This window comes from Lytechinus variegatus, chromosome 19, assembly GCF_018143015.1.
Source record: "Lytechinus variegatus isolate NC3 chromosome 19, Lvar_3.0, whole genome shotgun sequence".
Lineage (NCBI taxonomy): Eukaryota > Metazoa > Echinodermata > Echinoidea > Temnopleuroida > Toxopneustidae > Lytechinus > Lytechinus variegatus.
Window position 1 is genome coordinate 7,224,405 of NC_054758.1, and position 24,769 is coordinate 7,249,173.

Sequence of the window (24,769 nt, forward strand, 5' to 3'; positions counted from 1 at the left end):
TAGAGTTAAAAGGTAATTATACCTAAATTTTCCAATTTTATAGCTTTTTTTCAGCCAAATGTAGGTTTTATCATCCTGGAGTTCTTGGATATTAGATGGTACGAGGTCAACAACAGCAAGCAGCTTCATAGAGCTATATTGCTAATTATTCCTCTACAATGGGTTTTACGGATATTAGTGAAATATATCTTATTAAAAAAAAAATGTTAATTATCCATAGGGGCAATACAGTATACAATGTACTGTTACTGTACATACTACACTGCCATTGACCACCATGACATATGACAATGACAAGGCCTGTTTATAAACTATAGTGTCATAGAAAATACATTGTAAGCTCTTAAGGTTTAAAATTAGATTTTGAATTGTGAATTTGATTGCTTGTCAGCTGATGTACATGATGAAACCAGCAACGTAAATTGCACATAAAATATCACATACGTACATCACATATCTACGTGTAGCCATATCTTCTTCATTTTGAGGCTTTTTACCTGGTGTGGTGTCTAACTGTCCTATGTTTATGGGGTCAGGTAACTATATAATCATGGTAACGTTGATCAACAGCCAATCAGAACCAAGGATTCCATGTAAGTTACCATTAAGTTAACATAATGGTAAATTTTTATGCACGGGGCCCAGAATATCTACAGTGTAAATGCCATGATGTGGGGTTAATTACCTTTCTCCGCCCCCTGAATTAGCATATTTGACAAAACATGTCCTCAGTTTCTGAGACAAAATATATCTTCAATTTCTGAGGCATCTAATTCTAAACCTAAGAGCTCATTTCTACATGTATAACACTATAGTTTATACATGCCTTGTCATGGTGGCCAATGCATTTATGCAGTGCAGTATGTACAGTACATTGTATACTGTATAGCCCCTATGGATAATTAACAATTTTTTTTATTTAAGATATATTTCACAAATATCCGTAAAACCCATAGTAGAGGAATAAAAGCGATATAGCTCTATGAAGCTGCTTGCTATTGTTGACCTCGTACCATCTAATATCCAAGAACCCCAGGACGATAAAATCTACTTATTGGCTGAAAAAAGACTATAAAAATTGAAAAATTTAGGTATGATTACCTTTTAACTCTACAAATAATGGTTTAAAAGTACTAATTATAGGAAAAACAAATTGCCTGCCCCCAAATACATATGAATAGACACCAAAACCAAAGAAAAAGACCACCAAATAAAGAAGTTGTGGCCAAAACTGTGATTTTGGGTGGTAATTGGCGGCCATTTTGGATTTTGGCCCGGCACACTTTTTTCTCGGACCCGAGACAAAAAATATTGTCATTTCATGTTGAGATACATTACAAGGAATAAAAAAAAACTGTTCCCATATTGAAATTACAAAAAAAGGATTTTTGACCCATGGATAGCCCACTCCTACTGATAAAAATACTTTCAGTGGTAAGTTCATTGGATTTTGTAAGAACCCATGAGCTCATAAAGAAAACTGAAATAATATTTAGCTTCAACTCTTCCTATCAATTAAAGGCTGTCATACTATTCATGCAGCATTTAAAATCATTCAAGGTGAATGAGGGGTTTCAAGTTTTATAGAAAATTGATCTGCAATTGATAGTGAGATACTCCTTAAGTACCATTCCAATACTGTTAAAAATTCAAAATATGCCTGCAAATTTGTGTGGAAAATTTGACAAGCAATGGTCATCGGTCCAAAATGGACATTTCATCTCCCCCAAACTTTGATAAGCCATTTGGGGCGCTTTAATTGGTACACCATTAGATAAATTTTACGAGGTACAATCCCGCACCTTCCGCCCCCCCCCCCCCTTCCCCAAACGACAACCGCTCAACACCTGAAGTGAGTTGTGTACAGATCCTTGGGCAAGATATCATTTGCAAACACCATTCCATAACTTTACTTGTTCTATAAAAAAGTGAAAACTGATGATTAGTATTATGAAATTTAACCAATACATCAATCACCTGAATTCAAATAATTATCAATAACATTCAATTATCCCAGTTTCGACCCCCAAAACATAGAAAAGGTGTAACAAGTGTGAAATATTTTTAATACAAATTTATAGTACAAAAAGCCCAACATATACAAGAAGTTCTAATAATAATAATAATCATAGTTGGTTTTTATATAGCATGTATCACAGGTAGAAAATGTAAGAGAAAAAAACAGTAATGACTCAAAGTACTTTATAACAACGATAATAATACTCAGAATTTAAAAATGCATTTTGAGAAATTTCAGCCCTTTTTACACACTGATGCATGAATATAAAGACGGGAAAAAATATCAAAACAATACTTCGAAAATGCATCGGGCAAATTTTGACACTTCAAACATTGGCATCTTAATGTAGAAAAGAAACAAAAAAAGTATTTCTAGAATAATCATACCATTACATTGGCGAGAAGGCATTTTCTGTTTGTGTGTAGTTATTTACAAAACAAAACACAAAAATGTTAAATTTTGGTACAACTTCAATCTTTCTCTATATATATTGTTTTCCTTGTGGGCTAACTCGCCCTGCAGTCAAAACTATTTGGTATAATATATATATAATTCATAAGTATATTGTGGCTTGTTCTTTTAAAAATGATATATACATGTATCCATAGAAAAACGATATACGTACTGCACAGTGTTCATGTGGGAGTGAATGAATTTTGCCCACAAAATGTAGAGATCAAGTCCACCCCTTGAAAAAGAAGTTTATTTGAATACAAAGACAAAGAGCTAACAAGCATATTAAAGCTGAAGAATAAAGGAGACATTTCAAAGCTTTGCCCTATTTTTACAAAACAGCATGATATATGAATAACACGGATGATATGCACATGAGAGAGCTGATGGAGTCACACTCGTGTTTCTTTTTTTTTTAGTATGTATGAATTATATTTACAGATCTGACAATGAAGCTTGGCACACACTGTGCAATGCGATTGAATTAAAATCTAATTCCAACATATTCCAATCCATCTCAGTGCAATTGCATCGCAGGCCAGCAAACACATTGCAACAGCTCTGCACGCTGTATCTCATGGTGCCTCTTCTTTTGCTTGATTGTTGTCTGCGCTGCAGAAGCGCAGCAAATTGGCCATGACATCATCTAGGACGTATTCGAGAGATCAGCGTCCAACAAGCCAAGCTCCTAAGCTGGTCTCTTTTCATTTCACCCCTTTCCTTTTTAACATACAGACAAATACCCATGGCTTTAACAATGTTAAGTTTTATAAAATGATGATATATTTTGTTTGTATAATTGCCCAATCTTTGCAAATGTAAGGTTGTTACTTTTGTTCATTTATGTATTTGTATTTATGTACTTTTGACTTGTATGTGAAAAATGGAAAGATCTGACATGTCAAATGTCTGAGATTTAGTTTGCGATCATACTGCAACAAAGCGAGTCGCAGCTCCTCGTAGGTTGGTGCACACTTGGTCACTTTGTTTTCAACAGGATCTTGTGCAATCACGTCGCATGATATTCTGCTGGGCAAACCCTTCACTCGAGCCAAGGGTCTGAATGTGCAGCCTACTCATGCCTGTATTGGAACAGCAAGATTTGTATGTGCTAGTCTTTGCGTGGAGGCAATTTTGATGAAATTTTCAGTGTTATGCTACTTTGATTTTTCTCTATTGATTTAAATCAACATTTTTCTAAGGTGGACTTGACCTTTAAGACACTTTTTAGCAGTCTCCAAACAAGCTTTACTTCACTTTTTTTACTCGCCTATATTCCTCAGCACATAGAGACAGCAAGGCAGTAATGTATATTATACAAGCAACATCATCATCATCATCATCATCAGTAGCCATGATCAGCCCACTGTCTTGCGCTGATGCAAACCACTATGTTCCAATGAACTCTGTGATACATGTATTAACCCATATAAATTTATTATTTCACATGATTCAATGTTTTGCCAGTCTCCACTATAAAACAGTAAATAACAAGTAAAAGGCATTTTATTGCATAGTACAGTTAGGAAAAGTTCATGAATAGATCCCAGGACAAAACGGCACCAAAACTGATGTTTTTACCCCCAAATATGTATAGGTACGCAAGAATACATACAAAGTAATAATGTAGGATGTATTGCATATTTTACACCTTTTATTGGCAGCAATGTCCTTTTTTTCAACCTCACTAAAACTATTGCATAAAAGTGTGTATTCTTATAATGTATATATATATATTTATATATATCTATTTATCTTCCTATCAATCTAGCTATCTACATATCAGCAGGAATATGAGGTTGTCCTTAGCCAAAGGATAGCTTCATTTGAGTAGCTTGTTCCAAGAGATCATGACAAGGTTTTGTGAAAGGTTATGAACTGTGGAGGGTTCAATCTTGATAATCCATCTGGCTATCTTTGACAGGGTTACAGCTCTTCCTTCTTCTTACATTTGGCAGAGGTGCCGTTAGCTCCGTAGAGCGACCGCCAGATGCCTGGTTGACTAATCTGTGATGCTCCATCGTAGGGTCTAATTGCACAGGATTGGTGGCCAGTCGGTTGAGAGATTCTAATCTCTGCAGATGTCTTTCTGGTTGCACAGGATCGGTGGCAAGCCGGTCAAGTGATTCTAATCTCTGATGATGTCTTTCTGGTTGCACAGGATCGGTGGCAAGCCGGTCGAGTGATTCTAATCTCTGATAATGTCTTTCTGGTTGTGCAGGATCGGTGGCAAGTCGGTCAAGCGATTCTAATCTCTCAAGACGTCTTTCTGGCAGTGGCTCTTGACGGCTTTGACGTTGCGATCGTTCGTTCGACCTGCCTCGCTGATGATCATTATTCCGTCTCCGTCTCGAAGACCGGCCCCTCCGATTTCCATGTGAACCAAGACGACTTTGAAATGTTCCCTCATTGGTGGAATCACTCCATTGTCTCCTTTCACTCCTTCTATTCTCTGGTCTTTCATAGAGCGACTGATGTGAATGGGACAGGGGATGAGGATACTGATCTACATCCTCTTGTTGCCGATTGCTTCCATGGCTGTGTAAGTCTTGATGACATCGGGCCATTCCTGCATCAGCATCCTCACCAGAATGTCTCATTTTACTCCTTAAATTATTATCTTTTCTTCTTGAACTCTTCTGAGGTCTGAACTTACCAAAAGTGCGACCTCCTATACTTATCCCATTTCCCTTTCTTGAAATCCTCTCATTGTTCCTCAAACCAACAGCAATCTCATGGAGATTCTTCCTGTTATCACTCCCGTAATTTGGAATGTAACTAGAGCCATTTCCTCTCTGTCTTTGAGGAATATGGGTGTTGCGGGGTTTGTCTTGGTCTGTTCTCAATCCGTTCCCATGACTTGTTGCTGGTATGGTTTCCTGCGGCTTCTTTAGGATGCCCCTAGGTTGAGAAGAGCCTCTGGATGTTTGTGGATAATCTCTACTTGTTGATGAGTTTATCTGAGAGGATGTCTCTTGGGCAGAATCGTTCGTCCTTGGTACCTTTGCTGGTCTCTGATGATCTTCTGTAGTTGTATCGAAGCTCACACGCCTCTTCCCCCTGTTACCTTTGTCATTATCAACAGAAACCTGTCTAAGTATTGATCGTCTGTTCTCCTCCTGTCCATGGCACGGAACCTCCACAGCCCTGGTCTGATCCGCAACAATTACTTTCCGATTATGCTGCACATGTTCTTCAATCATTAGGTTGCTACCTTCATTGACCAATGCCTCGGATGGCCTGCTTCCAGAGTCCATGTCAGGATGCCCCGGGAAGTCAATTGCATGGGTCAACACCTCTTCCATTGGATCCTGGCTATTACCATTGGCGGGATTCCCTTCATGACGTGGGTTGTGCCTGCTCTCAAAAACGAGCTCCATTCCATTGGAAGGTCCGGCTTGTTCTCTTCTCTGTTGAAGTCCCTGCGAAGCTTCAGATACAGTTGTCGGACATTGTCCGTTCCATGTCTGCTGATATCCTGGCAAAACCTGAACTTCAGATCCAGTCAGTGGAGAACTTCCACTGGTTCCCAATCTTGATTGGTCTCCTGGTGAACTTCTTCCCACTGACTTAATCAGAGAAAGTCCAGGCTGTCCCACTCTCTGCTGGTGTCCAGCAGCTGATCCTCGATTTTCAGTCCTTGGAGTGTGTGACCCTGATTGCCTCCTAGATGTGTTGGCTTGGGAATATCTTTCTCTGCAGTTCTGTGCATCTTCCCTGTAGGATGCCTTGGAAGTCCTGAAGACCAGCTTTCTACCAGTAGCATCATCCACCAGGTAATTCCAGTTGGCAAACTGCAGACAAATCAATGAAGAACTCTGTCAAGATTTATGGCAAAAAGTAGGGGCACAGCATGCAGTCACAAAATGAAGTTTATGGAGAATTGAATAATAATTATAGATCCCAACTATCATTTCACATAGCTGCTTCTATGGCCTTTGTCCCTAGACATTGTAAGCCACGAAAGATAGTGAGATCAATCTATTCTGATAATAAACCACATTGAACCACATTGAATTTAGTCAAAGCGATATCAGACCAAGCAATAGTAGACCAGACTGCATTAACCTAAGTGAACAAGAGGTATTAATTACCCCAACAAACGAAGTGACATTGAACAAAGACAATAACACCAAACAAATTTCAATGGTAAATTGCCAACTCGTCCACTCACCACATGGTCTACTTTCATTAAGTCCAATGCCATTCCGTCCATCAACACTTCGTCTAACAACCATTTGGTCCAATCATCACTTCGTCTAATCACCATTTCCTCTCATAACCAGTCGGTCTAATATCCATTTGATTCATTTTGCACGATTTAACATTTTGTCCAATTAGACCAAATGGCATATGGACTAAATGGCTATTGGACCAACTGGTCATTAGAAGGAAAAGCATTCCAATGCTTTTTTTTTCTGAAGCGTTTTATTTAACAGTTGGAATGCCTCTGGCGGTCTCACCTGCATCCGCGATTCAATATAGCAGCAGTGCTGACTTTGAAAACTACTATAACTCACACAAGATGTTCAGTGATACTTGGTTACTCTTATTTTCATGTTTTATGAACTAGACCAATACACTTACAGAGATATTATGGTAATTCAACAAATACCCCCAACGTGGCCAAAGTTCATTAACCTTTCATGACCTTTGACCTTGATCATGTGACCTGAAACTCACACAGAATGTTCAGTGATACTTGATTACTCTTATGTCCAAGTTTCATGAATCAGATCCATAAACTTTCAAAGTTATGATGATAATTCAACAGATACCCCAATTTGGCAAAAGTTCATTGACCCTAAATGACTATTGACCTTGGTCATGTGACGTGAAACTCATGCAGGATGTTCAGTGATACTTGATTAAGCTTACGTCCAAGTTTCATGAACTAGGTCCATATATTTCCTAAGTTATGCTGTCATTTCAAAACTTAACCTTCGGTTAAGATTTGGTGTTGACACCGCCGCCAAAGCAACGCCTATAGTCTCACTCTGCTTCGCAGGCAAGACAAAACTTAAAGTTTTCCACTATACCTCCTTAATTCTTGTCATGTTGCCGACAATGATGAGACTAAACTTGGCTCTGGTCAACACAAGATTCAGTACCTGTTTGCTCATCAAAAATCTGAAAAGGAAAAGGATAATAATGATGACTTCAAATGATAAAACGATTATCAAGAGTTACATCATAAAGGGACAAAGCATATGGCAAGCTGGTTTCAAGGTTCTATGACATTTGCAGGCCTACCAACCTGTAAACATACAAAATAGGAGTGATTCATTTACAAAATAGGAGTCACAGCATATTTCCCATAGATGACTGTACATAATATATGGACAAAAAAAGGGGGAATTTTCTTTCCCTATGATATAATGGATATTAAAAATTTCCAAAAAAGGAGTAACTCCTTTTAAAAAGGAGTAGTTGGCAGGCCTGCATTTGCTCCGGTGACAATTGCTTTTGTGAATTCCATACACTAATGGAATCACCAACTTCAACCCTGGATTAAACACTACACCCTATCCTAAACCTAAAATAATACCCTATTGCAAATCTAACCCTATATCTTTAGACAAAGAAGCAAGAGTTGGTTTTAAAGCCAACATAAAGATTTGATACAGATTTGGTCAATAACATTATAAAAGATTATCATCTGACATTCCAATAATGCATTTCATTACTTAAACTGGGTCGGAAAAGAATCAAGGCATACAAGAATTTGTCCGACGTAGTCAGTAGTCAAATTTCTTTAATGTCTTCCCCATTCAAGGGTTCTGATGATCAAGCTTCATACAGTACTAATTCAAGATAATTGATTTGAGAGTAAAACGTTTGATATTCTTTTTTATTTCATCACCACCAACACCATCATCATCACCACCACCACCATTACCACCATCACCATCATCACCACCACCACCACCATTACCACCACCACCATCACCATATCACCATCATCACCACCACCACCATTACCACCACCACCATCACCATCACCACCATCACCATCACCATCATCACCATCATCATCACCACCACCACCATCACCATCATCATCACCACCACTACCATTACCACCACCACCATCACCATCATCACCATCACCATCATCATCTTCTTCATCACCACCACCACCATTACCACCACCACCATCACCATCATCACCACCACCACCATTACCACCACCATCACCATCATCACCATCACCATCATCATCATCATCTTCTTCTTCATCATCATCACCAACACCATCATCATCACCATCACCATTACCACCACCACCATCACCATCATCACCATGATCATCATCATTATCATCATCATCTTCTTCATCATCATCACCATCACCATCATCATCACCATTATCATCATCATTATCACCACCATCATCATCATCATTATCACCACCATCATCATCATTACCACCACCACCACCACCATCACCATCATCTTCATATCAGTGATTTGTATGAACATACTAACCCATAATCATCAGGAGTTCCTCCGGTTCTTGTGCAACACAAAATGATGACATCTTTCTCCAAGCCAAAGAAATCTGCCGGGGTTCCTACAAGTGGCTTAAGAATTTTCTGCCTATAATTCAATATAAAAAATGTAAAAAAACCAGCAATAATCATGAATACTAACAATGATAATTAATAAAGCTTCTGGCCCGTATTCTGCATTTGGATTTCATTCAACTCTGGTCTCAACCCCATCTAGCTAAAGATGGGGCGGGGGCAGCTCTTTTACCCCCTCTCCTCAACATTTTGAATATTATGATTGTTGTATTACATTTGACCAATGCTTAGTAAAAAGTCTCATCAGTCATAACTGCAAATGAACAATAAAAGTTCATTTCTGAGAAAAATTGAGAATACGAATGTCAAATTCACTGACCTAAGCATTTGTGATTGATCAATAAATATTATTTCATCACAACCGAGCTGAAGAGTACCAAAGTATTCAATTTCCAAACGATTTCTAAACTTGATCACTGACCAGTACCATCCAGGTCAACCAGGAATGACTTTACACTCGACCGGTGACCCTTTCTTGCAGTACATGATATATCCCTGTGCAGTTGTCTTCGCACCTAAGAACATGCTCCAGTCGTGCATAAGGCCATGAGTAACTTGACAAATAGCTTTATGAAACACACACCACGGCTCCCTAACACAAAGGGTTGCGATAATATGAAATAATGAAAGAACCGCACTGATTGGTTCCTGGTCAGTATTTTAAACCATATGCACGTGTAACATTAATATTAATTGGTCGGTTCATTTAGCAATAATCTTTGTGTAACGGAGCCCAGGTCTATGAAAGGCCTTTCTTTCTCTGAATTTGAACGCTCTGCCAGGAAAGCTTACAAGACATCTTCATTTGGATGTGTAAGTGCTCTTCTTCAAGAAAAATTTAAAAGGACATTTGAGAAAAGTCGATCAAGAGCTAACTAGAAATTGGCTTCATCCTCACCCTTCTAGTGTTACTTTCAGGAGATCCCTCTGACCATCGGTGTGGGCGATTATCCCAATGCTGAACTTTTCTTTTCCAGAGAAGCTGCAAACTAGCTCTTTAATGAACGAAGCCTCGGCTGTGTTGACAAGTGATCTGTACGTGGATGAGAAAAGAGAGGACAAGGCATGTTCTACTGATAGAAAGATTGAGAGAATTTGCTTTTAAAAGGTCAAGTCAACACAAAGAATGATGTTAAGAAACAGAGAATCATAAAACAGCGTAAACATGAAATTAAATAGAAATAAGAAGACGAGAAAGATATGACTTCTTATAATTTTCCTTATTTTCACGCAACAGTTACAGATATTGTATATGAATGGGGGAGGAATTACTACCCGCCTGTACCCATTTACCTCACCTGGGTTGAGTGCAGGACAATGTGGGTAAATTTCTTGCAGAAATGGCTTGGAATCGAACCCACTTCCTTCAGATTTATAGACAGTCTTAACCAATGAACCATGACGCCCAAAACTCCTACAAAGTAATTTACCTTTATCTTTTACAAACAAAACAACAGAATATTTAGATGTTGCCAAATTTGAAGAATAAAAGTTTATCTACTTACTCTCCCTGCATAGATTCCTTTCCATCGGACACGTCAAAGATGATGTACCGGCGGAGGAAGAACGACTCTTGTCTGTCAATATCAAACATAAATTCCAGGGGGGTGTTTCAAAAAGAATTAAGTGTGACTTAAGCCCAGCTCAAACACTATGCGATTCGTTGTGATTCCCAATGTCAAAGAAATTGTGATAACACTTGATATGAGCATTCCAACCAATAAAATGACTTTACGCACGACTGGTAACCTTCTCTCTAACTGGGTTACGATTCATTTTTTTGAGGTTCCAGTTTGTGCCCAGATGTCAGGAAACTGCCACTCGTTAGACCTTCATCCATATAATCGTGGTAAGTGCTTGATTTCTGTTTTAACTATTTATTCTGAGAATTATTTTGACCATACTTCACGCCTGTCAGGTGAGTATGCCAAATTACATGTAAGGTCCTGGCTCCCGCCCGCATAGCGGGCGGGTTCCCTCGGTTACCTTCTCTCATGCAAAGTGATATATTCCTATGTAATTGAGTTAGGACCTAGACCATGTTCCAATCGTGCGTAGCTTTATGGACAGCTTTATGAAGCAACCACCAGGGCCCTGTCTTACAAAGAGTTACGCACCATTCTCACAACTCACTAGAAAGCTGCAGCAGTTTTGTTTTGCTTCTTTTCCCTTCACATTTCGCAAATCCTCCAAAACAACATCGTGAGATACATGCCTAATGTTCCGAAGCTGCACAATATTTAGTATCCAAACCAAACTTTTTTTCACGATCTGAAAAAAAGAGTATTTTGAGGAAAAAATCTGCAGATTGAGGAAATAAAGTTAGGCTCATATTGCTCACTGACATTTTTAATTGTTTATATACTACATGTAATAAACAATATACAATGTCAATCACTTACTTCTTTCCAGTCTTGAGTTTGTGTAAGTACATCACAGATGACGGATACTTTGCAATTTCTGCCTCCATGCGGTATTGTGTATCCCAATTATGTATACATGTGTTTTGATCCTCCATTGCAAATTTCTGAGCGATTCTCGTCAGCATTGAACGACCAAATCCCAATTCCTTCGCCTCCTATATTCATAAAAACAGGAAATTATAAGTAGCAATGCATATTCCATAGATCAAAATTATTCATCTTTATCGAGATGATAGCATTAATTTGTGTATTTATGTGTGTATGAGATTAATGTGGTGCTGCAAGCGAATATTTGCAATAAATTGCAAATTTCTCTTGGAATTTTACAACTGATAGGTCAATATTAATCATAGCAAAATCAATTTGAACTTCTTGCTTTAAAAAGTACAGGTGCAATTGGGCATAAATTTGCAATTAATTGCAAGACTTATGGTTGATTCTGAGACCTAAAATTGACTTGTGGTTGATTGCACGGAACGCTCCATAAGATAGCTCTGAAAGTAGTCTATTCAAGGTGTGCACGTACCTTTGAATGAATGTGAATAATTTCCTGCTCTCTGTCACCAACCAAAAACACACGTTTAGTTTTACATTGAAGGGCGAGAAGAAGTTCAGTTTCTAAACAGTGGCAGGCCTATAAAAAAGAAAAAAGATAAGACAACTTTTATAATGACAAAAATATGTAGATACGTTATTTGAGGCAACAGGTAAATTTATAAAGACTACATTAATATTTCTATTGACCAGGGCCCCGTTGCATAAAAGTTATTATCTTTACCCTCCAAAGGTAACTACCATGGCAATGCTGATCATCAGCCAATCAAAATCAAGGATTCACTCGAAGCTACCATTGGATGCCAAAGTTACCATCATAATAATTTTTATGCAATGGACCCTCGCGGTTTTGAGACGAGGATTATCTATCAAATTTGAACGATCTCCATCACTATCTTACCAACAAATAAAATAATACACTTCATTTGCTTGGTACTTTGAATAATTACCCACATCTGTGAAATTTGAAACAGTCAAAATGCCCTCAGCTTTGCCTTGGGCATGTTTGAACCTAATCAAAGGTACCCCGGGGTTTGATTCTTATTAATATCCTAAATGTGTATCATTTGTACATTATATTGGTGAAGATGCTGACAGAAATTGATTGTTTTTCGTTTTGACCTAAGACCATTCCTCAAGTATGGCATAGGCTTAGAATTTAGAGATATAATCTGCTTTCCTAATGATATTTCATAACTGTAGTTATTAGTCTTTACGAAATTTTTGTATAGAAAAGTAGTGTAACCATCAGGGCTTTTAAACATGTTCAAATGCCTGAATTCAAATTTTCCAAAAGAAAAGGGAGAGATCCAGTTTACGCTCACTCTGTAAGAAGCTAATTTTCCTACTTTTTGTCAAAGATACATGTTATTCAAAACATTGCTATTGGTATTAATAACAATACTATACTTACATCATCAACAATGAGTGCAAATACATTTCCCTCTAGGCTTTCTCTCACAATCTAGAAATTAAACAAAATAAATAAATGTTAAAATAGCCGGATTATTCCACATAATGGTCATTTTGTTTCTGTTAACAAGACTACTAAAATTTGTGAAAATGTTTCATATACATGCATAATGCCTTACCTCTTTACTATTGAGAAAGATATGGCTATTTTTAATCATCTGAGCCCCGTCTTTCAAAGAGTTACAATTGATCAAATCAACCACAACTATGGATAGCCAGCAATGTCACCATCTTAAATACAAGTTTGTTCAAAATATTTTCTAGACATAATGGGTGATTTCAACACCGTACTTGAAATAACGCTGGTGTTGGGATTGACCTCAGAAAATATGACGTATTTGAGCTCTGGTGTTGAATGTCGTCTGCTGAACCGAGCATTACAGCTGGTGTTGACGATCTACGTGCAATTTCCCTATTCACCAACACCAACCCCCAGGGATTGGGAAAATCGTGATTTCAAGTTCGGTGTTGGTGTTGATGAACTGTAGTTCACGAACAGGAGGCGAACACGATGAAACACCCCGTAAAATTATCTATTACAGTTAAGATGAGCGCAAATCATTATTTTTTTACACATTTTAATGAAATACAATGTTTATGCTTCTGATTATTGCAGTGATTTTAACCTGTGCATTCTATACGATAAAATTTTACTGCAATTTCTTCCCGATTGCACTTTCGTTGTCGAGAATTTCTCGCGTAAAGTTGAGATGATCAGCAGCGGCCTTTTCACGCTCTCAACACCAACACCGTACTTGAAATCACCCAATGTATATTCATACATTCACTGCTGTCTTGACAATTCAGTATGCTTATTTTTTTCAAAGGACATTGTGCAAATTTCCTAAAGAAAGAAAGTGTGCCATTGATGGATTTCCAAATACTTGAGGTTGATCTGATCAATCGTAAATTTTGTATGACAGGGCCCGGAAATATTTCATTCCAAGAATTATTCATTTTATTCATTACATTGTGGTATTTAATCAGCAATGTGAATATTACCTATTAGGAAGCAATAACTGTTTGAGTGTGGCTACTACAAACAGTATAAAATGCAGCACCCACACGCCAATATTGTAACATTACAGGCTGATAATTTCCATCAAAAAGTGAGAGAACCTGTTCAGGCCCCCATCTCACAAAGAGGTACAATTGATCCAAGCAATCTCAACTGTATAGAAATCCATTCAGACTACCATTTCTTTCTACATAAATTGCCATGGTGACCAGCAGCATCTTCATGTCACTAGCGGACCACCCACTTTGACTCAGCTATAATAAAAATTTCAACAAAAATTCAGTTTGCAGATGTGATGATGTAGTGGTTCAGTCACTTTACTCTTAAACCAAGGGTCGAGGGTGAAATCCCATCCGGTGCTTATGTCCTTTACCAAAGCACTAATACCACGTTTGTCACTCTCCACCCAGGTGTTAAATGGTTACCCGGTTGGATGTGAATATCAATGGGACTAGATTGGCATGTATGCACTAGTAAACAGTTGCCTGGCCAGGGGGCCGTTTCATAAAGCTGTTCGTAAGTTAAGAGCGACTTTAAGAACGACTGGTGATCCTTTCTTACGCGCTTAACCATCGCCAATGAATATATCATTTACCACAAGAAAGGATCACCAGTCATTCTCACAGTCGCTCTTGATTTACGAACAGCTTCATGAAACGGCCCCCAGGATACTCCACTTAGGTAGAGGAGATGGTGAACTCTATGTGTGGAACAGTGATGGATCCTATGACCGGGGTAATAATAATTGCATTTTCGAGCGCTCAAATACACAAAATATAAAGCACTATCAAAATCATAACGATCATCATTAAAAGTGGAACAATTCAAAATCCAATATTTGTACCTTAGATCCACAATCCTTAAGTGTACATCCAACTATATCAGCTCCCTGAAGAATCTTTGTTTGAAGGTCTGCATCATCAAGCTCGGCACCTTTAAGAAAACAAAATAATTTTGTTTCATGGTGATATCCATAAAATCTCTAAAAGTAAGCTTTGTCATGTACTTGGTTTCACCACTGATGGTCTTATCCTCATCATCTACAAGTTTGGTCTAATTGGCATTTAGTCCATTTATTATTTGGATAATTTCTAATTAAGCTATACCCTTTTCGTCTACATTCCACTAGGTCTAATACCACTTAGCCTTCATTTCATAAAGTACAAACCATTTGGCAGAAGTGGAATTTCAACCAACTGGGCATTAGACTAAGTGAAAATTACACTAAATTGGTATTGGACCAAATGACAAGCAGTCCCAATTGATAATAGACCAAATGGTTTAACCCATGTGGTATTTGGTAGCCTTTCTGGGAAGTATAAACCAACTACATGTAGAACAAGTGAATACAAGGTGACGTAACATATGCTCCTACGACATATGATCTTACGACATTTGCTCCTGCGGCAATTGCTCCGATCAGAGGGAATAGGATTGTATTAGAGTTTTTGGTTCAGAATAATGTAAAGATGAGGGCCCGTATTCCGAAGTCGGGTTTAATTTAAACTCTGGTTTTAAGTTTTGGTTCAACTATGGAAAGCCAGTTGTTACATAAGTCTATAACAGCAGAGGTTCAATGTATCAGCTCATTTGACTCCCAAAACAATAATCTGCTTGGGAAGGATAAGAATGACAGTTGTCTTCACCATTAAATAATCAGTAAAGAGCACATTAAACATTAGTTGAATTCACTGTAAACAAAATTTTGAAAATTTTGGCTTCCCATAATATTAGCACAGAGTTAGACCATGGTCTAGGTTAAACCAGACTTCAGAATACGGGCCACAGAATTTATTTAGTTTTGGCTTAACATGCAGGTTCTCCATCAGAGCAATTGTCAGCAAAGAAAATGTCATGGAACTGAATACAAACCTAGCAAACATATACCTTGCTCTTTCTTTCTTGCCAGAACAGTCGAGAGGAGAAATTCTTCTAGCCGCTTATCAGCTTCTTCACCAACACGCACAATCTGTACACCGTTTACGATGTTTTCTGGGGAACGAAATTGGCAACATTTACAAAAACAGACTTTGAAGAGTTTTATGTAAATAGATTTCTACAGTTGCACGAGAATTTAAATATAAAAAAAATCAAGAAAGGCGACAGCAAAACCCCTCCATAATTTGGAATTACCGCTATATCAAATATGAAGCTAATAAAAAAGTGAAATAATCTCATGTGAAGTTAGACGTATAGCTAGGAGTACACAAATCTGAATTCTGTGTAACTGCAAGCCTTTAGATCTCAGCCGCAGATTGCGCGATCACAACGAAAATTTGCATGATGGTAGAGAATGAAGTAATCTACGCAGTTTCATTGGTAAATTTCACAGAATTCATATATTTTTTATTTTATATGAATTAACTATGCTAATTTATTCATGAAATCAATACTTTTTGCTCTGATTCACTAAATAAAGCTCCTAGAATGCTATTTTTTGGTGAATGGTCAATTCCATTGTGACTTATGGGACATATGATACTTTTTTCCACATAACTGAGGTGCATATCTGAAATAGTAGCTGCACAAACATGAATTTACTTTATTAAACTGTAAGAAGAATACTGAAACTTACTATATACAAAAATGCATGCTATCAGCTTGGTTGTATAGGGTGCTATATCTTCAGAAATGTCATTGTGACTTATGGGACGTTGATGGACCACACAAATTGAGCTCTTTTGTTCAAAGTGCCATATCTATCTCAGTTTTATGACAATGTTTTTTAATTTGGGCTGGGATATTAACCAGTGATAGTGCTTACTAACAGTACTTGAATTGGACTTGATTCGTTTCATTTGTTTCAGTAGTTGTGTGCAATTGTGTGTGACTTATGGGACAAGTGAATGTGACTGATGGGACCCTATCTCATTTCATGGAATTTACATTTCCTCTCAATGACTTTTTAAGTCAAACTTAATTTCAGCATGAATAAATATTCCCTAATAAGATGACACCTTTAATAATTCATGCCATTGGGTCAGAAATAAATTCAACAAAGGGCAGAAACATCTTTTCATGCACTTCATTTATATAAAGGGAACATTAACCAAAAAAAAAGCTTCCTAACTTGTCATCAAGTTTTAAGAACTGTAATCAAATAAGTACAAAATAATCAATAAACAATTAGAATCATAAATATTTAGCAAACAGATGAAAAATGAACGATTAGAATAAAAATGTACACACTTTCCATTGTGACTGATGGGACATGATGATAGGACATATTTGTTACAGATGGGGCAAGTAAATGTTGCTTTTCTCTGTCTCGTACAGTATGGTAAGAAAATGACCTTTACAGTGTATACATGTAAGAAAATTAAGACATTAATGCTGCCATGAAGTACATGTATATCAATATTCTTGTTAATATATTCTCTTTTGTGTCAAATGCTGATATTTTTCATTAGTTATTGATGTTTATGATAAAACAGATGGATATCAGTGCACAGGCAAATTTTTGACAAAAAATATCAAAATTTTGGCATAAGTTCTTTAAAAAAAATTTATTAACTGGACTGTCTAGAAAACGGTTGCAATCGATTTCTACTACATTTATCTAAACTGCATTACATGTACACTTGTATAGTAAAAAGTGTATTCATTTACATGGAAGATTTTACCATTGTCTGTGCAAAAAATATGAAAATAATTGATTTTCATGAAAAATCCAAGATAGCCGCCAAAAATTGCCAATTTGGAACCCCATGGGACACGATTTGACAAAGGGAACATCAAGATTCATTAACTATACACTTCAGGCAATACAAAAAATGTTGGTTAAAAAATATATCATGGGGGTGCACCCTATCACAACTTCTTTTTTTGCCAGCTGCTTGGGTTGATAATGTACATGTATGTCATCTCTTTCATAGAAATTCTGAATGTCTGTAAGGACATCATCATTTATAGAGTACCAAAGTGATGATGTAAGTTGTCATGGTGTAATGGCGGCCTGGTTCTAAACAAAATAACCTGGGGCCGTTTCATAAAGCTGTTGTAAGTTAGGAGCAACTTTAAGAATGACTAGTGATCCTTTCTTATATATATGCTAAAACATTGCCAATTTATGACATTTACCACGAGGATCATCGGTCGTTCTTAAAGTCGCTCTTAAGTTACGAAAAGCTTTATGAACCAGTGCCCTTTTACGACTCTCAGAATGATGGTAACAACCAGGGACAACACACATCACCATTTTCGCAAATACAAATGTGTAACACTATCATGCAGCTGCGACTACATGTAGGTTTAGAACCAGCCTATTCGATGTTCACGACATTGTGACATCACACTTTGATCCTCTTTAAATGCGCGTGTTCCTTTCTATTGGCAGGCGGAAAGAATGATTGAGAAAACTTGATTGCAAGCTTCTGAACAATTTTTGGCATTTACAGGGGCTTTAATAGCTCTGCTCATGGTAGCCTTAAATGCATCTGAGGACTGGTGCTCTTATTTTGACAGGATCCAGAGAGTCGCTCAACTACAAAATTTGTGACTGATGGGACATTGACATAGGTTTTAAAAGTTTCCATGGAACTACATGTATATACCAAGTTCACATCATATGTAAAACAGTGGATGCATACTCCAAAGGGACAAGAAAACCAAGAGAGTGATCTGGACCTAAAAAATTAATAAAAGCTGGGGTGAAACAAACCCAATTTACCTGCACTCAGCTTTGCATTTTAGCGATCATATTCAGTTTTCTCCTTTCTGGACTGGGCACACAATGCAAACTTTTTTTTGTTCAATGCACTGCCTATGATATTCAGACTGTTTTTTCTGACAGTCAGCATACTGTTCTCCAGCTTTTAAGCATTCTTGTCTCTCTCTTTGCTGTCATGGACAGCTTTAAGGTGGCATGGTTTACGAACTGTATATGTGACTTATGGGACATGTGACTTATGGGACTTAAATGTATGTCCCCCCAGTATAGCTATTTCAAGTCCAATACAGATGCAGCTTGATTTGTTGATGCAAGCATCTCCTATGGTAGATAAAAAAGTCCAATACTTGTCTCCAGGAGTCTATGGCAGCATATGAGGGAAACTTAATGCTCAAAACTGTGACTTATGGGACATCAAACATACACACCTTGAAACGTATTTTGTGCCTCACAGTTTCAATGCAGCGTGTAAAACAATACAGCTAATGGTAAATTATTGCTTGGAGGTCACATGGACAGTGGAATTTTTCATCAGCACCCTTTGCTTGCCAGGAGCCAGGGATGGGTGAAAGTTGTACACTTTCTATGAAATCTTAGTACCAAAATGCAACAGAGTGCACGTTGCGTATTTTATGAATGAATGAGGGTATAGTAAATATAAGTGTGTTTTTGTAAACCTTGAACTGTACACTTATAAACAGTATAAACAAAATTGCTCAAAAAAGAAATTTTTGAAAATGGAAAAATGCAACATTTGGCTGGAATTGACCGAATATATTCTTTAAAGCATTCCTAACAATTGTGAATAAAAAAAATTCTGGTTCCAAGACCGATTTCTTATGTATTTTATTGCTTTTTAAATTTCTTATGTACTTCTTTGTTTTTTAAACTTTTTTTTCGATGGAAATCGTTCCAGATTTAATTCTGATCATAAAACAAGGCAAAATTAATTAAGTTTAATCAGTAAAAGTAGACATAATTATACATACATTATGAATTCTGGTTAAATACACAATTTGCATTGGATTTGTACATGAAATCACATTTATGAGCAATTTTGGGTCTGACATGCCCTTACATGTTGCGTAATGTTGTAACCGCGTACCCGGGCATCACAAATTTTGTCTCAAAATTTGTGCGAGACTTGAAAGTAAAAAGTCAGTGAGCGGCGAGGTCAAAAAATTTTGAGCAGCTGATATATCGCGAAAATTCTTGAGGGGGGCCATAATGGCCCCCCAGGAGAATTAGGGTTAAATTGAAAATATCACTTTGTTACACAAAAATAAAAAAAAATCTCACCTTTCGGGTTGACCTTTGGTCACAAAAGGGCACATGACGCTGCGATAGAAAGTCTGATCTTTGCAAACTTGGTGTCAAAACATGCGCAAGGCTTCAAAGAAAAATGTCATAAAATTGCGCAGGGCAAGTTGCAGTGGTTTCATGCCCATGGTGAAATTTGTCTTTGGGGGCCTCAAAGGCCCTCTCCCCCACCCAGAGCAGTTAGGGTTAAACGAATTTCAGAAACAAGTTTAGAAAGAGTCACTTCACATAAAGCTTGTTGCGATGCAGATGCTCTTAGTACAGTCAAAAGTTCTGCACAAAATTTGAAACAGAGAGGGTACTGAGTAGCACACATAAAATGCACTCTCTTGAAGAACAATTATGTCCTCACCTGCACTTTTAACCATTTTAATGATAGAGGTCTTGAAAACCACCGGGGGGGGGGGGTGGTTTTCCAAACTGATTTTGGAAGTCCACTTAAGCTCGCTTCTGAGATTGCTTTGAGCAATCCCATTACACTTTAAACTGGCTTCCACTAAAGTACTTTAGGAAAGTAGAGTACACTTACTCTGGTGTGAAATAGCCTCGCCGTCTGTTTTGATTTCACCCATCTTCAAAAGGTATTCCCAAATCTTCCTCAAAAGCACATCCAGTGACTGTCTAGTAGGTGCACATACGAGCAGTTTGTAAGGATTTTTGGAGGTCTGCAAGACAAAAAGGTGTATAATAATAACATAAATAATGATAATAGGCAACTATATAGCGCTATCTATTCTATCTATCTATTCTATTCCGAGGCGCGTTATTATCATTATTACCGGGTGCCCATTCACCACACCTGGGTTGAGTGCAGCAGAATGTGGATAAATTCTTGCTGAAGGAAATTACGCCATGGCTGGGTATACTACAAGATGGCACTGAGTAAAGACATGCAGGAAATATTTTGACTTTACCAAAAGCTAATGTATGTGCTTCCATTGGGTGATTTAAAGTTCAGTGTTGACCTTTTGATGTTGGTGTTGGGTCACTTTTTACACGATTATAACACCAAACATAAAATGAGGATGGTCCCGAAAAGTCACTGACTAGTAGTTGAGATGTCAGTAATGTGATCTGGATCAGTTTTGCAAGCTCTGAATAAGTTTTGGAGCTAGGGGAAGCACCCGAATTTCAACACTAACACCAACACCAAGGCCAACACCGAACTTGAAATCACCCAATGATTGCAAAATTGATCTTACCTTTGGAATATCTCTGTGTTCGTTTATGATTCGTCGAATGAAGCGACCCAAGAAGGCAGTCTTTCCCGTCCCTGGTGGCCCGTTCATCAGTCGAATCAGCTTTTGCTGCTGCGCAGACCTTGACATGGACATCATCAAAGATTTCAGTAGAGCATCATCAGAGACTTTGCCTTCTGGAGGGGGCTGTGGTGAGGATCAAACAGAGAGGGCGGTCTTGGGGATAAGTGTATAATGTCTACAGGCCTTAAAATACAAGGTACGGGGTTCAACCGCTTGACTCCCACTATTTCATAGTAATAATGATGATGATGAGAAGATGGAGGAGGAAAAGATGAAGGAGGAAGAAGAGAAGAATATAGGAGGTGCTGTGGCTCAGTGGATAAATCTACAGACATTGAACCATAAGGTCCAGATTCAAATCTCACTACAGCACTCATGTTATTTGATGATGATAATAACAATAATGATAATAACAACAATAGTAATGATAATAATGGGAGGTGTTGTGGCTCATCAGATGTAATTTACAGACATTAAACCACAAGGTCTAGGGTTCAAATCCAACTCACATCCTTTTTGAAGATGTTGAGCTACAATTTACCACTCTCCTTCCAGGTGTAGGAAATCGGTACCCAAAAAGATGGAATTCCTTCAATTCTTGAGTACATAGCCATGGTCGAGGAGTAAAATTATCAAGCACTTACAGAAATATTGTATCACGCCTTTATAATGTTACTGCTACACATTACTTTCTGTGTACCTAAGTACACAAAGCGTGAAATCTAAAATATTCACAATTGAGTGGAAACGGACAGTTGACATATGTGGATATTAATGATAACGTCATATTTTATCCAGGGTGGCCACTTCAGTTCTGAAAGCTGTTCTCCCTGTGGGCCCTGCTTAACATGATGTTATTATTACCCCGGCTTTAGCACGGTTACCTTAATCGGGCACTCGAGCATCCAAGGAATTTCTTCCTACTAAGTACACATTCACCTCACCCGGGTCAAGTGTAGCACAATGTGGGTAAATTTCTTGTTGAAGGAAAACACACTATGGCTGGGAATCGAACCCACGTCCCTCAGATTGGAAAACAAGAGTCATAACCACTAGACCACAACGTCCCCACATTGACAACGTTCTCACCCCATCATTCTAATATTTCCCATTGTGTAGTGTGTCATAGAGGTATTTACATGGCATTCTATACTATACAAACCTTTCCATCCTTGACAAATACAGACAGGTCCTCTGGCTGTGCGATATGCCTTGCAAGAGGGTTATTTTGAAAGGACAGCAACGCTCTTATCTGGTTCATGTAATGACTCAGGGATGTTACAATCTGAAGAAAAGACCAAAAAACACACATTCTTTTATTCCTTTTCCAATAATCAACCATATACAAAAGTGACATCCTTTTCCATTAATCAACCAAACACAAAAGTGACAACTCATTCTGAAATTACAAAGTAATTGCAATAAATGAAATTAAAGCTAATCTACTCAATACTTAAAAGAAAGTGCCTCAAAAGTAGCCAACCTTGGTAACGGAATAAACGTGTAACAAAGAAATATGAGAAACAACATTGGAAAAAGTCAATAAAATAAGAAAGTAATGGATTCTGGAAAAAGAGATCAGTAAATCGCTACAATACTAGTTTTCACGGACCTTATTTGCAATAACTAAATGCAGAACAGAATAAGAACTGTTCTTATTTATCCGTGCACTTAGGATTTGCTATATCTTAAACATTTCTTATATTGAATATTTCACCTGCAGTGTGAACTACCTCAAAACAGTTGTCGACCCACAAGTAGACCTCTAAAGCGCATAACAACATTATAATAAAAATGTGATATGTGCTATACTTATGGGTCATTCTTGGTCACCTTTGACATATATGTGACATAAATTCATGACAAATCTTGACTTTAATTAGTCCTAAATCTAAATACTTTCGAGTTGATGATTTTGGAGGAATTTCAAAATAAAAATAAACTTTCAAAATCATGTTTCTGTGTGAAGTAACACACGTGACCCACTTCTTTAGACCTCTGACCTTGAACTTGCATATTGGAGACAGCAAAAAAGAATTCCAAATGATAGCTAACTTGTCGTGCTAATGTTATATATATAAACCTTCAGAATTTTTAGATTTATAACAAATTAAAGTCAAGATTTTTCGTCATAATTTGGCCCTTTTCATTACCATTATCATTATAATCATTATCATTACGTGATATGTTACCTAGCTTGATGTGCTAATGTTACCCTTTAAATTACTAAATCTCAAGAATTGTTAGATTTATAATAATTCAGAGTCAAGATTTTTTTGTCAAAATTTGGCCATTTTCATTATAATCAATATCATTATGTGAAACATTACCTTTAGTCTTGTTGAGCTGGGTACAACCTTGTTCTTGTAAGGAAGGGCAAGGGTCACGGTCCCATCAGACACCCCACGTACCAGTCCAAATTGGTATTGGTTCTCTGCAGCATTGATGGCCGTCATATCGACTAGGACCAGGTCCTCACTACTCAGGCCTTGGTGAGAACTATCAATGGGTTCGTAGTTCACTACATTTATAGGGGAATAAAATGTTAAAAGGGATACTTCAGGCTGAAAATAATGTTTTGAACAGATACAGAATAATCAGCCAATGATGATCAAGATGCACAGCATTTGTATAGCGTCATATATCTGTCTAAGACATTCAAAGGCACATTTTTGGAGGAGCCAGCCAATCTGGGTCGCCTAGAAGGGCGCGCACACTGAACTGTGACCCACATGTCTCTCCTCCCCATATAACTGGTTGGGGGAATGGGTTCGCAGTTCACTACAGACAAACAAAACAGTGAAAATTCATCACATATGGACAAGGAATAACAAAGCTACATGTATGGCATTATAAAGAATTGCATTATTCCGGTGAAATAGTCCTAGGCATGTCTTCATGAATATTCTATGAGCAAACTGATGATGTCATACCCCACTTGTTCTTTTGTATTTTATCATATGAAATTAGGTTTATTCAAATTTGTTTGTACCGAGAACAAAAAATTGGATTGACAACTGATTAAAAGCATTAGTTATTTATTGCTGCACCTTATTTTTCTAAGGAAGACATAACATATACACTTGCATAAAAAATTAATATAGCTTGGAAAACTACCTGACATTTGATGGAATTCCGTGCTCATTTTGCTAATTTCTCAGCAATTCCGCATTTCTTCCAGAGCCATTTGGCACATATTTTATTTATACATATAAACGCTTGGGTGGTAATTTTATTGGATTCTCTTCGAACTCATTTTGAGGTTGTTAACCACAAATGGTATTTATCTTTAACAAAAAGCTTTATGAATACAAACAGTCCCGTGGTTTTATGTTAATTCTACCTTCAGCAATGTCTTCTGAGATCCCTTTTGGCCATGATATCTGTCTCCATACCACATCACATGTTCTGTCTACAGCACTTGAAACCTAAAGAAAACATAACAAAGAAATCATCAAATATAGAATTGAATAAAGAAATAAATATTCAA

At 37.4% G+C, this 24,769-nt stretch overlaps 1 protein-coding gene across 2 annotated transcripts in view; it reads right to left on the reverse strand.

The window, feature by feature from the left end:
- Positions 1-3,738: 3,738 nt before the first annotated feature.
- LOC121405684 overlaps positions 3,739-24,769 on the reverse strand; it is a 37,606-nt gene continuing 16,575 nt past the window's right edge. The window contains exons 8-22 of one of the 2 annotated variants that reach the window (XM_041596583.1): positions 24,623-24,707; positions 23,610-23,800; positions 22,442-22,564; positions 21,220-21,402; positions 20,547-20,682; positions 15,916-16,020; positions 14,873-14,961; positions 12,952-13,002; positions 12,010-12,117; positions 11,463-11,638; positions 10,566-10,637; positions 9,959-10,093; positions 8,963-9,073; positions 7,513-7,603; positions 3,739-6,267 (exon numbers count right to left, since the gene is read on the reverse strand). In XM_041596583.1, the coding sequence (XP_041452517.1) occupies positions 4,363-6,267; positions 7,513-7,603; positions 8,963-9,073; positions 9,959-10,093; positions 10,566-10,637; positions 11,463-11,638; positions 12,010-12,117; positions 12,952-13,002; positions 14,873-14,961; positions 15,916-16,020; positions 20,547-20,682; positions 21,220-21,402; positions 22,442-22,564; positions 23,610-23,800; positions 24,623-24,707 (3,561 nt within the window). In that variant the 3' untranslated portion in view covers positions 3,739-4,362. Of the gene's footprint in view, positions 6,268-7,512; positions 7,604-8,962; positions 9,074-9,958; positions 10,094-10,565; positions 10,638-11,462; positions 11,639-12,009; positions 12,118-12,951; positions 13,003-14,872; positions 14,962-15,900; positions 16,021-20,546; positions 20,683-21,219; positions 21,403-22,441; positions 22,565-23,609; positions 23,801-24,622; positions 24,708-24,769 lie in introns of both variants that reach the window. The other variant, XM_041596582.1, reaches the window with a different exon arrangement.